At 38.7% G+C, this 16,507-nt stretch overlaps 1 protein-coding gene across 2 annotated transcripts in view; it reads right to left on the bottom strand.

Annotated features, from left to right (window-relative positions):
• DMC1 (DNA meiotic recombinase 1) overlaps positions 1–16,507 on the bottom strand; it is a 36,630-nt gene that overhangs the window by 5,367 nt on the left and 14,756 nt on the right. The window contains exons 8-12 of one of the 2 annotated variants that reach the window (XM_045780071.2): positions 13,770–13,861; positions 13,293–13,366; positions 13,049–13,163; positions 12,633–12,693; positions 1,478–1,594 (exon numbers count right to left, since the gene is read on the bottom strand). In XM_045780071.2, the coding sequence (XP_045636027.1) occupies positions 1,478–1,594; positions 12,633–12,693; positions 13,049–13,163; positions 13,293–13,366; positions 13,770–13,861 (459 nt within the window). The remainder of the gene's footprint in view (positions 1–1,477; positions 1,595–12,632; positions 12,694–13,048; positions 13,164–13,292; positions 13,367–13,769; positions 13,862–16,507) is intronic. The other variant, XM_045780072.2, reaches the window with a different exon arrangement.

Here is a 16,507-nt window from a genome sequence, read left to right as displayed (position 1 = left end):
GGTGGCACAGTGTCTGCCTTCGGCTCAGGGCGTGATCCCGGCGTTCTGGGATCGAGCCCCACATCAGGCTCCTCCGCTAGGAGCCTGCTTCTTCCTCTCCCACTCCCCCTGCTTGTGTTCCCTCTCTTGCTGGCTGTCTCTATCTCTGTCGAATAAATAAATTAAAAAAATCTAAAAAAAAAAAAAAGAAATTTTAATAAAAAAATGGAACAATCTTACTACCTATTTAATTCAACAAAGAATATTCATAGCAAATTTCTAGAGATTGCTGAAGCTCCATAAAACACAGCATTTGTATATTATAGTCTATAGGGATAGGTCATGGAGAGCAAGATGGTCTAAATAACAATTAAATAGATGGAAGAACTGATTATTTAATATTTATTCAGTGACAGCCCATAATAAGTTCTGTAATTCACAGCAAAAACCAGATTAAGAGCTCGTGTGATTTCTTTTTGGCTGATTTTTCCTCCCTGGGGTAGAGTTACTACAAATCTTTGCCTCGTTGCTCAGGGTTGGCTAATCAGTCAATCACAAATATTGTACATCTATCATGTCTCAGGTACTGGGAATACAGCAGTGAGCAAGAGAATCGTGTCCCTGTCCTCGGGGTATTTGCTGTCTAGCCAGATGGCATGCATTATATAAATCATTACCAGTGGAATATAAGCTCTATGAGGGCAGGGCCTTGTCTTTTTGTTTTAGTCATTGCTCTATACCTAGAACCTAGAACAGCTGGTGTGTAGTAGGTCTCTTGTAAAAATTTAGTTTATAATTCTTTTTTTTTAAGATTTTATTTATTTATTTGACAGAGAGAGAGACAGCGAAGAGAGGGAACACAAGCAGGGGGAGTGGGAGAGGGAGAAGCAGGCTTCCCGCTGAGCAGGGAGCCTGATGCGGGGCTTGATCCCACCACCCTGGGATCATGACCTGAGCCGAAGGGAGATGCTTAATGACTGAGCCACCCAGGCGTCCCTACTGTTCATAATTCTTAATTAAATAAGTAAAGTACTGTGAAAGAATATAAATTATAATATAGGGTACAGCCTAAACTGAAGGGTTAGGGACAGATTCCCTGTGGAAGTGATGTTTAAACTGAAACCTAAAAAAACAAAACAAAACAAATAAACAAACAAAAATCAAACCTGACAGAAGAAAGGAGAAGAATATAAAAATATATCTCTATCATACCCCGTACTTTCCCTGCACTGACCACCCTTGAGTTGGAATCATTCTTTCACTATCTAGCTTCACTGTAAGCTTTGGACGGTCAGGAACCAAGTCTATTTGTCAACAGAATCCCTGAATCTCTAGAACCTAGTCCATAGTAGGGATTTCCCAATGGAGTGAATACTTTTTGAGAAGGAAATTCAGACATGTGGGATCTGCCAGTGGTATAATTATAGCCTCTCAGGAGAGGCAATGCTATTTAATGCCATATGCCCAAGAATCTGATTAAAAATAAGAAAATATTTACCTGTCATAAATCTTGGCAATTCTCAGTTCTCCTCTTCCTTTTCTCAAGCTTATTCTTGTTGTTGAAGCATGAGCCAGAATGTGTCCCCCGATGGGTTTTTTGGGGTCTGCCTGAAAACTGAATTCATAAAACACCTTTTCAGGTTTCATCACAGGGACCATAAAATGGTAAAATCTGCAATTATAAGGCAACTTTTCTGTGGACCACAGCAGGAGATGGGGTAGGTGTGTGTTCTAAGCAAGCGGAGGCTCATTCATTAACTAGAGTGGGGTATGGTTTCGAGCTGCTATATACCCCCTTGCCATCTCGTTCAGGCGCCTGACAGTCCTATGATGTACAGTTCATGTTTTGATTGTTTTTTAATTTTTTTAAATTTTTTATTTTTTTAAAGATTTCATTTATTTATTTGACAGAGAGAGAGGCAGCAAGAGAGGGAACACAAGCAGGGGGAGTGGGAGAGGGAGAAGCAGGCTTCCCACTGAGCAGGAAGCCCCATGCTATGCGGGCTCGATCCTGAGCCCAAGGCAGATGCTTAACGACTGAGCCACCCAGGCGCCCAGTGATTGCTTTTTTAAAAGGAAAAAACACAGTTTGTTTCCCAGACTCCACAGTCTCTCATGGCTCTGGGAAACAAACTGAAGGCTTCAGAGGGGAGGGGGGTGGGGGATTGGGATAGGCCGGTGATGGGTATTAAGGAGGGCACATACTGCATGGTGCACTGGGTGTTATACGCAAATAATGAATCATGGAACACTACATCAAAAACTAAGGATATACTGTATGGTGACTAACATAACATAATAAAAATTATTATTAAAAAAAGGGAAAAAAACAAATAAAGTGTTATTCACTGTCTTACAATAATTCTTGGGGATAAGCAATTTTTCTTCTTTACAAAATAAAAAGACTGAATATATTTATTCATTCATTCATTTAACAGAAATATTTATTAATGGCCTACTATATGCCAAGCACTGTTTTAGTCTAATGAATAAGAAATGCCCCATTATCTCTATGAGGTCATGATATAAATGAGAACATTTATATCCTTCTTGTTCATTAACTGTATGTTGGAAGCCTTCAACGTTGCACTCATTATGAATTTGCAGTGAGAATAATCTTGGAAATGTCTTTGTCTTTATCACTGAAGCTCCAAGTTTATTCTTCTAAAAAAGGATACAGAAAAGATAAGTTTTTACTTTGAATTCAAAAAATATACTGTGATTGTAACGTAGTTACAAATATTCTTGACATTTATCTTGAGAGATACACTCACTTGGGGACTAACACTTGCCAAGAAGTGAAGGCTTCTTAATAACCCTAATAGTGAACCCTTTAAAAAAAAGCCTAGGTGCAAAAAACCTCAACAAAATACCAGCAAATCAAATCTGGCAACATATTAAAAGGATTATAGATCATGACCAAGTAGGATTTACTTGAGAAACGTAAGAGTGGTTCGACACAGGAAAATCATCAGTGTAATATACCAGATCAAAAGAATAAAGGGAAAAAACCCACATAACCATCCCAGTTGATGCAGAAGAAAACCTAGGCTTTCAAATCATCAATAAGGGGAACTGAATATAAACTAACAGGTTATACTTGACCAAAATAAACTATGACACAGCCTAATAACCTCAGTTCTGGGGGAATATGGTTACAAGTCAGTTTAAATTCTGCTTGTTCCATGAAGGTGTTCATTGTCTAAGTATGAGGCATGGTGTAGTGAGGATGTAGCTGACAGGTATAAGCTTAAATAGATTGTAGGGTGGTGGGGATAAAAAGCTCTCTGGTAAAGGAGGCTGCTGATAACAGCGAGAGTCTGCTTATCTACTGCTGCTTGGTTAAATGGGCTAGGAGTTAGGACCAGAAGATCCGTGGCTGGGACTGGATAGGATTGGTTAAGATTCAGCAGGTCCAACATTGAAACAAACACAGAACGTTAGTTTTGGAGTGAACCACTATCAAGAAAGGAGTAGCCAGGCAGTTGAAACTGACAGCAGTTAAGAAGTCAGAAGGCTATATACCACATCTTTATCATTCATCAGTCGATGGACATTTGCACTCTTTCCATAATTTGGCTATTGTTGATAATGCTGCTATAAACATTGGGGTGCATGAATCCCTTCAAATTAGTATTTTTGTATCCCTTGGGTAAATACCTAATAGTGCCATTTGCAATGACATGGATGGAGCTAGAGAGTATTATGTTAAGTGAAATAAGTCAGTCAGAGAAAGACAAATACCATGTGATTTCACTCCTATGTGGAATTTAAGAAACAAAACAACTGATCATAGCAGAAAAAAAGAGAGGCAAACCAAGAAACAGACTCTTAACTATAGAGAACCAACTGATGGTTACCAGAGGGGAGAGGTGGGGATTGGCTTAAATAGGTGATGGGGATTAAGGAGGGCACTTGTGATGAACATTGGGTGATGTATGGACATGTTGAATCACTAAATTGTATGCCAGAAACTAATATTACACAGTATGTTAACTAAGTGGAATAAAAAAAAAAACCTTAAAAAAAAAGTCAGAAGGCTAGGTTGCTTTCTGTAGGCTGCTGAAAGGGTAGTAAAGCAATAAAGTGATCTCAGTTGGATGAAATAGCTAGAGTTGAGTTGTCTATGTAATGCATTTACAGATCAGTGCCACTCTTTTTAATGGAATGGCTCTAAATTATCCAGGTGATCCTAAGTTATTGGTGGTTCTTCAAGGTCTTAAAAGAATCCTGTGTTCTATACAGATGGGCCCTGATGACATCAAACAGGGCTAGGACTCTAAACTTGCAAATACTATACTTAGGCTTCCCTAATGCACATTTCATATTGTGCCTTTAGTGCTATTTTATTCACTTTTTTTATTTCCCTTCAATCTCTCTTCCACTGCCCATCACTAAGCTCCTTAAGGGCAGACAGCACTGTATTTAACTTTGTAGCAACCAGCAACACAGTGGGTGCTCAAAGATATTTTTGAACGTAAAATATGGAAGTTATAAAAATACCAAGGAGAATATTGGACTGTAGAAAGATTGGTGCTTCCACAGAAAGTAGACCAATTAGGAATTTCTATCAAGAGGAGAGAAGAAGCTACATGGGTGGAGAGAAGTTTGAACAGCGATGTTACTGTTGTTCACAGATGGTCTCTCAGTGCTGCTTAGTAATTCTCCCACATGAGCACGGTTAGTCTCCTTAAGCCCCCTTTTCCATTTTGTCCCTTGATCTTGGATGACAAAGCTTGCTTTTTTTTTTAAGATTTTATTTATTTTTGCAAGAGGAGGGGGCAGGCAGAGGGAGAAGCAGACTCCCCACTGAGCAGGGAGCCTGACCCAATGTGGGCCTCCATCCCGAGACCCTGAGATCATGATCTGAGCCAAAGGCAGACGCTTAACCCACTGAGCCACCCAGGTGCCCCAACAAAGCTTGCTAATTGTAAAAAAGAAATGAGTGTTCTCAGGAAGAATCTCCCTCAATTTCCTCTTCTTTCTATCTGCTGCTTATATATTTCTCTACAGTTGTAGTCATCCTTCCTTCTTCCCTCTCAAACTTTGCTTTTTCCTTCTTCCAATAAGTCTTCTTACACCTCGATGCCTTTGCACACACAACTCCCCATAAACGAAAGCCCTTATCCCACTGTTTGTTCATTTAGCTCCTACTCACCCAGCCAGTGTCATCCCCTCTTGGAAACCTTGTCTGATCCTCTGAAACAGAGTAGAGCCCTCTTGTCTGTGCTCCCATACCACCGTACATTCCTCTTTGAAAGCACACTTCATTGCAATTTTTTTTTAATTAAGTAGGCTCCACACCCAACGTGGGGCTTAAACTCACAACTCTGATATCAAGAGTTGCATCCTCCACCAACTGAACCAGCCGAGCGCCCCCACATTGTGATTTTTCATTTATAGGTCTCATTTCCCTACTATCCTCTAAATCCTTATTCATCTTTGTAACTCCAGTGCCCAGAAAAGTGCCTATAATATAAAAGGCGCTGTATAAATATTGTGGAATGACTAGAAGGGAGGACAAGTTGGGTCTCCCTGGTCTACATTCTTTTGGATACAGTTTCGGATACACATCTTCAAAGAAGCTATAATTTGAGGAGCTTTTGAAGGGTGTTCTGACAGAAAGGCAAATGTAAAAGGAGATAGAATTTCTCTCTAATTGAAGTAATCCTACCCTCACCCCATCACTGATCATCTAAAGAAGAGCAGAAAAGTGGAGCTTTTAGATGTATAGCCATCATTTTTTCTTAGCAAATTATTGTTTGCTGTGACCAATGTGGTACCTTTTGCACAAAAGAGAATAGGGACTACGGCTTGTTACTGATTACTCTAGGTGAAGAGCCTGAATGTTAAGAACGTTATCTCAAGGAAAAAAAAAAAAAAAGAATGTTATTTCCAAAGGGAGATGATTTTGAATGAACTAAATGGGGAAATAAATTATAGAACGTGCAAAAGTACTAAAGAAACATATAGGGAAGATACTATGGAAAGAAAAACGTCCTCAAAAGTGACTCATAAAGAGGTTATACTTAATCAACAGTGATTGCCACATACAATAACAACCTTAGTTCTGGAAGAATATCAAGTCGATTCAAATTTTACTTGCTCCATCAAGATGTTCAGGATTCCGTGTAGAATTTTGTGTAGAATTTATGGCTCTTAACCTTGCTTATAGGTCACTAACACTTTGATAATTTAATAAAAGATAGACTCTTCCCCAGAAAAATGCACATATGTATATACACGAACTCTTCATGTATGTTTAGGGGATTCATGGTTTCTTGCTCCTCTGATGCAGATGGGTATTAATAATAATAATAGCACCTAAGATTTACTGAGTCCTTACTATGTGGCAGACACTCTTCCTAACTCATCCAATTATTTTCTTTTGCTTCGATTCCATATTTAGTGAATAACTTTAGATTAAAACTTGAATTCCTATAAAAGTCTGCCACCAGGGAGAGGATGCACTTGTCACAAGAAACTCAAATGTGGTTACATTTTTCAGTCAGTAAACTGGCCCTCTGCTCTTTCATTGAGTCTCCTAAGCTTGATTAATGTGGATCTGCCCCTAAGAGAAGGATTGGTTCTCAGTTGGTGACCAAATCAAATCTCTGCCTATAAGACTGAGGGTCCTGAACTCTGGTCAATTCACCAGGGTAATGGATACATCCCTGCAAAGTTGCTCAAATGACAGCTTGCCTACCTCTCTCCAGGCATATATGGCCCTGGTGTACTGTGTGGTGTATGAGCTCTGGAGTTAGACCCGGGTTCAAGTTTTGGTTTACCAGCCAGCCATGTGACCTCAGGAAAATTGCTTAAGCATTTTAAGTGTTTGTTTCTTTATTTTAAATGGGGGGTAATAATGGTACCTAACTGGTAGGGTATTTGTAAGAATAAAATGAAATAGTTTAGGTAAAACATTAGCCCAGTGACTGTAATTATCTACTTTCCCAGTCCTGACTCAGTGTTATTATTAGGCTAGTTACTTACCTTTACGAACCTCAGTTTCTTTACCTGTAACATGGGAACAAAAAGATCTTACCTCTTAGTGCCGTCATGAGGATTCAAGATGTCTTTAATATAACTCATTGAGAGCCTACTACACGCCAGGAGCTGTGCCAGGTCATTTATGTACATTAGCTCTACCCTTAACACTAATCTTGGCACATAAGAGATATTCAATAAATAGTAGCTATGGTTATTTAATTATACAACCCAGTTAAAACAGCCACTCTTTCAGTGACATGTAGACCAAGAAATTTTCTTAAAGTTTCTTTGAACTTCCTGAGTATTCAAGCAGTTTAAACCAAGGCTCGAGGTAAAGTACGAGAAGATGTAGCATTCTGCATCCTTTTAGAGGGCTTTAATTTATTTCTATTTCTGACCGAGTAACAACAGCTTCAGAAAACCACCCACATTCCTCCTTCAGCCTATTCTTATTTCCCCTTCTTTCATATTTTCTTCTCTTCTTTCCTCCTTTTCTCAGGGGGTGGGAGACTATGATGAATAGGAGGAAGAGAGAGGCGTGAATATTAGGAATAAAGAGGGGTCAAGAGAGACTGGATCATTTATCCCCATCTGGTTGAAAAGGGCATAGCGTATTACACCGTTGAGGGTAAGACCCAGAGCAGCCTGACTTCCCAACTTCAAACCAGGGTGCTGGGGTCATGAAGTACAAGATTAAGGTGATGATAGGGCAGGTGATATTTTCCTAGGAGTGGGATAGGGAGGGTAGCACAGTGAGGCTAAAAGAGCATTAACTTTGAAATCAAAGATACCTGGGTTCAAATCCTGGCTGCCATTTTTAAACTGGTTGATTGAGCAAATGGATACTCTGAGCCTCTGTTTCCTCCTTTACAAATTAGGAATAATAATAGTATTGTTACTACCTCAAATAGTGGTTGGAGTTGGGGACCTTCAGGGGCCGGCTCAAGGGCAAGTGGGTACAGTCCCTGAGGGACAGCTGGAACTCCTGGTACTTTGGACCTGCTGCAGGGGAAGTTTTTGGGTGGAATTTTTGAGAAGAGGTCTGTTGAGGAGAGAAAGGCTGAGTGAACATGAGGAGGATTCTCTGAGAGTAGGGGAAGACAAGGAAAGAAGAGTACTGCAAAAAGAAAATTTGGGGGGAAGAAGAGACTTTTTTTTTTTTTTTTAGATTTTATTTTTAAGTAATCTCTATACCCAATGTGGGGCTTGAACTCACAACCCTGAGACCAAGAGTCGCATGCTCCATCGTTGAGCCAGCCAGGAACCGCAAGAAGAGATGGTTTTTGAAAAGAGCTATGTTTAGGGATATCTGGGTGGCTCAGTCGGTTAAGTGTCCTGCTCTTGATCTTAGCTCAGAGGTCTTGATCTCAGAGTCATGAGGCCAAGCCCTGCGAGTTCAAGCCGTGTGAGTTCAAGCCATGTGTTGGGCTTCAGACTAGGCATGGAGCCCACTTTTTAAAAAAGTAAAAAAATAGTAAGGGGTGTGTTTCAGAAGTTTTGTTAAGTAATAGCCCCACCAGCCATTTTCTCATAAAATATGCAGAAAAATCTACACTTTTTTCAAAAGTTTGAAGATGGAATTCTGGGGTTTGGAGGAAGGGCACAGAACTTAGCAACGTTCTGAGACTGGCTTCATACAAAGAATAGGGAGGCCCAAGGAGGCTGAGCTAGGGTGATAAAAGAATTATATAAGATAATGCATAAAAGCACCTGGTACATGGTAAGCAATCAATAAATATAAGCCCTCTTAATCTCTTAATGGAGTTCATATAGTTTATTTTTATTTATTTATTTTTAAAGTTTTTCTTTTATTTAAATGGAGCTCGAAATCACAACCCCAAGATCAAGAATCACATGGTCTTCCAACTGAGCCAGCCAGGCTCCTCTGAAGTTCAAACAGTTTAAATGACTTGCTCAAGGTCACCACGCTAGTGAACTTGGCTTAATGTTTTTTCTTTAACCATACTGCTTCTTAACTTACTGCAAATGATGTTGGATCAGTGGGTGACACCCTTAGAGAACAAACTGACTGCACGTTTACACGACTGCAGATGTTCTAAGACGACTTTCTGTTTTAGCTAAACAAATACACAAACGAAGTAGGTGGCTATGTCATGGTCTTATTTGTCGCTCATATTATCTGCCCTGGCGTGGAGCTTCCGCAGGCTGGTACTTTTCACTTTTTATCTCCAGGCCTTCATCAACTGGCTCATTCTAGTTCTAAAATCCGAATATGTAAGCCTCGTCTAGGAGCTAATGCTCTGCTGTATCATACAGCAGCTCCTCGCCTCTATAATTTTGTTCCTTTTTAATACGATGTGCCATCAAGTATAATGCATGGGATATAAGCCTCAATTATTGTCAGCATACTTGGGGACTCATACCAATTATAGTGATACTTCTCTGACAGGTCCCAGGCAAGCTGCAGCTTGGAGTTCTTTAACACTGAGAAACAGAGATTTTCTTTATGGAGGTTTTCTAATAGCATTTGAGATCCTTTAGTTTAAAACTGTACTGTTTTTTATTTCTTTTTCATTTAGTTACGGCAGTCTATGTGCTTCATATAAAGATACACATTTAATTTATATTGTTATAATTTAATATACTTTAGAATATACTAATTATAGCGAATCTTGATTCCTCACCACTTGGCTTGGTGGAGGAGATGAAGTTTGAAAGCAGAGTCACCCAACAAAAGTACCAGCCTTTGCTACCTTGTCTGGCTCTCAGCCCACTTCGCTACAAATCTCCCCTCTCCAGCTCCTACAATTGTTTCTTTCTATCACCTCTCTATGTCTCCTTTCTATTGTCTTATCGCAGTCAATTCAAAATGGTTTTACTCTTTTTGAAACTTTCTACAAATATAAGAAAAAGAACCCCTATCTGACCTAATTTCCACCAATTTCCTTTGTATTCTAACCCCAGATAGACAGTTTTGGCCTCTGCAGTGTTCCCTCCCCATACCTGAAGAAAGAACATTGCTCTTTAACTTGTCCTGTTTTATTTGAATGCAACCCACTTCCTCCCTCTGAGCCAATGAGTCATTTTCTCTTTTTAAAGTGAGCCCTGAAAATCTTCCATTTCTCTTCAGTTTAAAATTATTCTCTTTGTGAAGTACTTCATGTCCTGTGTATGAAAGACACCCTATAAAACTGAGAGGATTGCCTTAACTACTCAAGGACTACAGACAATGCATGACCTACCAAGCCTTCACAATTCTGAGTTAAACGGACATCATTCATTTTCTTCTTTATGGAGGCAAGGTACATAGTCTCTTTTGTGCACTACTGAATTCCCAGAATCTTGATACATAGTAGATTTTCAGTAAGTCTATATTGGATGAATAAATGATTGAGTTTCCCCTCCTCAGTCTTTTTAACTTGCCTAATGCCATTCATGTAGTTAATATTTTTCACATTGGAATCTCCTGTGATTAAGTAGAAAATGCTCATAAAAGGGTATTGAAAAGTGAAAGATACAAATTGCAGAAGATGCAGGAATACTCTTAGGGTTAGTTTAGAAAATGCCTGAAGAGGGGCGCCTGGCTGGTTCGGTCAGTGGAGCAGGTGACTCTTGATCTTAGGGTTGTGTGTCCGAGCTCCACACTGGGAATAGAGGTAACTTAAAAATAAAATATTTTAAAAAATAAAAAAATAGGGGTGCCTGGCTGGCTCAGTCAGTGGAGTGTGCACCTCTTGATCTCAGGGTTGTGGGTTCAAGCCCCACATTGGGTCTAGTAGAGATTACTTAAAAATAAAATCTAAAAAAATAATAATAATAAAGACAAAAAACAAAGAATATGCCTAAAGAGAGACACGTTCGTTTCAGTACAATTTACAAATTTTACATTGGCATATCAAATATCTTCAAACACGTACGTCAATGACCCGTTTATCTGCTACTAAATGATGTATTGCCTTGGTTTTAAATAAAACTATATTGCAATCGTCAGAGTAATAACTGATTTAAGCAAGAACTTTCAATGGATGCTAAAACCAATGGGTGAGAGCTTCTTGCAGAACATGTTTACACACATCTCAGATTACTCTTACGTACCCCACGAATCACTTACTCATTATAAAGGCAAAAAGGTCCTTTACAATGGGGAAATCTTGTGAACAGCATCTTAATCACATGATCAAACTTCAGATCACTAATAATGGGACAAACTCCCATCGTATGCTTCCTCATATGATCTATGGAGAAGGCCATAATATTGCTTATGTAATTTTCCTGCCAAAAGTATTTAACATTTTTTTAAAAGATTTTATTTATTTATTTGACAGAGATAGCCAGCGAGAGAAGGAACACAAGCAGGGGGAGTGGGAGAGGAAGAAGCAGGCTCATAGTGGAAGAGCCTGATGTGGGACTCAATCCCATAATGCCGGGATCACACCCTGAGCCAAAGGCAGACGCTTAACCGCTGTGCCACCCAGGCGCCCCTGAAGAGCAGTTCTGATTAAAGGAGACTAAAGGGACAAGACAACTAACTCCATGCAGTGTGTGATACTCAGTTTGTCCTGAACCAAAACCAAAATTGACAAACCCCGGCAACTATAACGGACATTTTTGAGACAATTGGAGGCGCTGGAATATAAATGTACATTAGATAATACTAGAGTGCCAATGTTAAATTTCCTGACGGTGATGGTTATACTGTGATTATGTAGGAGAATGTTCTTGTTCTTACACGAAATATGCTGAATTATTAAGAGGGGAAATGTCATAATGTCTGTAAATAATTCTCCACAGTTCAGGTGGAAAACCTTTCAAAAATACACACACACACACATGTTTGAGTATGTGTGTGTACGTACAAAGAGGGTTTACACACATGCACACACACACGGACACACAAAACATGAGAGAGAAAAAATGTGGCAAATGTTTACCATACAAGAACCTAGGAGAATGATACATGTGTATTCATTGTACTAGTCTTGCGGCTTTTCTCTGGTTAAATAATTTTCTAAATAAAAACTTGTTGGAGAGATTGACATCACGAATTCAGGGTTATTTTGATTGCTTGTTCAGATACGTAGTGCTCAAAATGTTTGATCGTGGCAACTCATCTTTCTTTGAATCTCCTGTTTTCATCACCCTACTTTACTTAGCCCTTCTTGCCTCTCTGTGCACTGCCATCTGTCAAGCAGACCCACCAATAAGTACGTGACGTGCACAAACATCTCAACCGATTCTGAACACGCCTAAGTGTGAACTGAAACCCCGTTTCTTCTAACAGGAGACTTCTCTCATAGGACCTCTTAGAAACGTATCTCTTGTATATCCTGCAGAGAGCCTCCGTTTTTCGCGCTTAGGCTGACAGCTTATCAGGACAATAGAAGCCATGCCTGTATACGGAATATACATTTTTATCTTTTTCTTATTTTCTTCCAATATCCTTTTAATCCTAGACAAAAGAGGGACCCAAAGTATCTCTGAAAATGGTTAAACTATTGCTTTATTCTATAAAGAACTAGGGAACAATAGACTGGATAACAAGTGATATTTGCAATTATGAAGTAATATTCACTGTGCAATAGAGTGATTTGGGATATATTTGTGCCCGCATTGGGACCATTTTGGAACTATTTTCTATTTTTCACTCTAATCCTTTTGATATTACCCACTGTGAAATACAAAAGCAGAATATTGGGGCTTACGTCATAGTTGCTCCTGGATCAGCAGTCATTTGATTGGTCACAAACACAGCCACGTTATATTCTGCATCAAGAAATAAAATTAAGAAACTAAGAGAATGGCAATATAAAAAGTTCATTGCTTAGATTTCAGAGTTTAGGAATATTGTGCTGTGAACTGATTTTATAAACAATATTACGTTCCTATTTTTTCATTGATAACAATTTATTTAAAGTTATTTGTTATTACTATACGTGTTTAGGTACTTATTGTATTAGAATCAGTATTTTGCTTTTAAAAAAAAGAGTTGCATTCCCATGAAGGTAATTTTAGTTTTTAAACATGTATTGCCTCCTGACATAATTCTGAGCTTCTCTGCAAAGCCTACTCAACAGTCACAGATGCTATTCCGATAGCATTGCTTATTTTAAAAATCTACCTTCGGAGATTTTTTGGAGTCGTGACAACATCTGGGCCAATTTTTGCTGCCGTTCAGCCAACTCCCCGCGACCGCTGAAATCCACTCGAAAAAGTGCCATTATTGAATCAATGATCTGCACAGGATTAATGTAAAAATAAATATGCATTTGGAAATGGAAAGAAGTTAATTTGGATTGGAATCAATCGAAGAAAAAGAATACGCTAACTAGCTCTGCGAGGGAGCAGCATTTAAAAGCTTGTACCAACAGCTTGAAGATGCCAGCTTCTTCGTGGAACTTTGCTGCTACGTAATCAAGTAGCTCCATCTGATGTTCACCTGGTAGGAAATGCAGTGAGAAAATGTTACAACAGCTAGACGCAGCAGAGGCTAAGATCATTTATGTTCTTGTAATCCAGCGAAAGAGAGTCCTGGAAGGACTTTCTTAATTATTCATGGCTTTATTAAATATGATTTCACACTCTGCCGTAGCACGCATGCCAAATGCTACATTATCCAAAAAGAATGCTACTCTCCATTTCAAAGACAAGAACAAGAAATCATGTGAGGGCATTTTAATATCTCAGGGCTTGCCAGATGATAAAATTTGTGGACTAAGTAAATTTGGAGGAAAGTAAAATGAAGAGAACAGAATGGCATCAAAATGTTGTGTCACTCAAATAGCAAATCATTGCTGGCAACCTTAACACAGCCCCAGCGTCCCATCACGTGGGGCTCTTACTAGTATATGCACGCGCATAAAGGACATTGTCCAGCACTGCATCATGGTCTACATTGAAGCGGTCAGCAATGTCCCGAAGGCGATCTGGACGGCTGGAGTATGCCAAGGTTAAGGATCCAATACATCGATTCCAGAAAAATTTAGAACAACTACAAAAAATAATACCTTAAATAAGTAAACTAACAGAGAGGCAAACATCGTACCTGCAAAGGTATTCTGGAGGATGCTAATAATCACTTAAAATCTATATCAGATTTTTCTTTTTCATAAGTGCCCAAATTAATAAATAACTTAGTTAGTGATAACCGTGATAGAAATGATAAGGCAGTGTTGAATTTAAATACTAAATACTCTAATCCTTACAATAATTTTGGAAGCTAGTTACATTTTACAAATGAGGACACTGACAAACAGAGATTAGGCAAATGACTCAGGATTATGCAGCAAATCAGTTATAAGAGAAAAACTAGAAACTAAGATTTGTGCCTCTCTTTTGATCTCAGTTCTATAAAAATAGATCTAATCTAGGGAGATAATATCACTGAATTATAATTCAAGTCACTTCAAAGTGAATTAATTCACTCTCTTTAAACTCCTTGTTTGTTCAATATGAAGTAATTTAATATACTGTTAACCATGAGTTGCCAACAAATTCTAAATCTGACTACATGAACCAAAGGATCAATAAGTAATTTCAAGGATCATGGGGTGCCTGGCTAAGGCATTCAAGCCTGTGACTTGAGCGTGTGAAGGTTGTGAGTTTGACCCCTACATTGGGTGTAGAGATCACTTAAAAATCAAATCTTAAAAAAAAAAAAAAAGGAATTTCAAGGATCAGAAGGAAATTATCATCCTATGGTTTTTGGTTTGTTTAGGGTTTAAAATCTCCCTTCTTCTAAAGGACTTGTGTTAGCTTTCTGAAATTAGTAAATTCACAGGGAGGCCAATTCAGTGTACCTGCAAAGGTATTCTGGAAAATGCTAATCATCACTTACATCTATCTAAACTATAAAGGAGTAATCAACATTTTTTTAGGTCTTTGGTGATCCCAAATATGCCTACAGTATTCTCTGAAGTGAAGTAAGCTAAAATAAAATCCACGTCTATGTTCTCATTTCACTTTGTTTACAGTGTTTGTATAGTACTGCTCATACTGTAACCGTAAAACAAATTACAATTTTATTTGTGATGTTTACAACTAGCTCCGCATAAGTAGAATTGGCTTGTCTTTACAATTCCCCAGCCGTCTATATCCTACTGCCCCACGTGTGTTCTTTCCTTCAGAGCTCCACTGACAACCACTAAAATCTTCCATTGCTACTGAGTATACCCAGTAGATGTTTCTGGTGGACACGTCAAAGATGGCAAAGAATTGGAAGACACAGTAAAAATGCTTTTCACTACATCACTTTTTACAGAACCTGGTTACTATGTGACTGAAAGTGTAAAAGTTGGGCTTATACTGAAGGGAAGTCCAAATCAATTTATAAATATTTGTTAACTGATTACTATGTGGAATTGATTATCATTTTAACCAATTACCAATGCTTTGTGGAAGACGTGAGTCATAAAACAATCCATATTACAGGTAAATGTAAAACATAATTAAGAAGGCAAAATATAAACATATAAAAAGGAAAATATCAAGAGAAAGCCATGTATATGTAAGAGAAACTAAAGGAGGGTGCCTGGGTGGTTCAGTCAGTTAAGCAGCCAACTTTTGGTTTCGGCTCAGGTCATGATCTCAGGGTCCTGGGATCGAGCCCCGCGACGGGCTCTGCACTCAGTTCTGAGTCTGCTTGAGATTTTTTTTCTCCCTCTCCCTCTGCTCCATCTCCTGCTCATGCTCTTGCTCTCCTTCTAAATAAATAAATAAAATCTTAAAAACAAAAACAAAAAAAAAAGAGAGAGACTCTAAAGGAATGAGAACATTCCACTGGGGCTCTTGAATGTCCTCGTTCCCCCCAGCTGTTCTCCCTACTCCTTGCATAAGACTTGGCTCCTAACTGTTCCTCTCTACCATTCTTGATAGAATCCAAATTGCCCAAACAGTGGCTGCTCATCTGCAAGAATCATTCCTCCCTCTTCAAGAACCATTCTTAATCAACTATTTCTGAAATGAGCTAAACTCCAGCTGCACTCCTCTTGCTACAGCCCTACACGGCATTCCACCCTCCCTCCCCAAGTTTGGAGTCTCCTTCAGAGTCTTCTCGTGCCTGCTATTTCCAAATAAAGACTTCTGCACATGGTTCTCTGGTTTGTTTTTTCTTTTCTTTTTAAGAGCGTATTTTAGATAGTAAATTCTATAACAGATTAAGAAGGACAAGGTTTTTTACGTTGAGTAATTATAGATTAGAAAAGGCAGGCCTTTAAAGGAGAGCCTTAAAGGATTTGAATGATTCAGAAAGACTGAGGTAGGGACAGATGGATCAAATATCCAAGGAGAATAGAAATATACCATGCAAATTTCTCGATGACTGGCCAGATTCACATTTAAGAGTGAGAGCAAAATAAAGGCATTTTCAGACATGCTAGGGCTCAAAGCTTACCACCCAGATTACTTTTCTGAAAGAATGACTTGAATAGGTATTCCGATAAAACAAAGATACAGGAAAGAAAATTAGGGATGCAAGAAACCATAATGAACAAATATGAATACCTTTATAGTGAAATCTAACTAACTGCTGATATACAAAGTTTTCATGTTTTAGAGACAATAATATTGAACTAGAACAGAC

The sequence above is a fragment of the Ursus americanus genome, chromosome 17 (genome assembly GCF_024610735.1).
Source record: "Ursus americanus isolate L20-20 chromosome 17, mUrsAme1.1.p, whole genome shotgun sequence".
In the NCBI taxonomy this organism is placed as follows: Eukaryota; Metazoa; Chordata; class Mammalia; order Carnivora; family Ursidae; genus Ursus; species Ursus americanus.
This window is presented reverse-complemented; position numbering and strand designations above follow the sequence as displayed.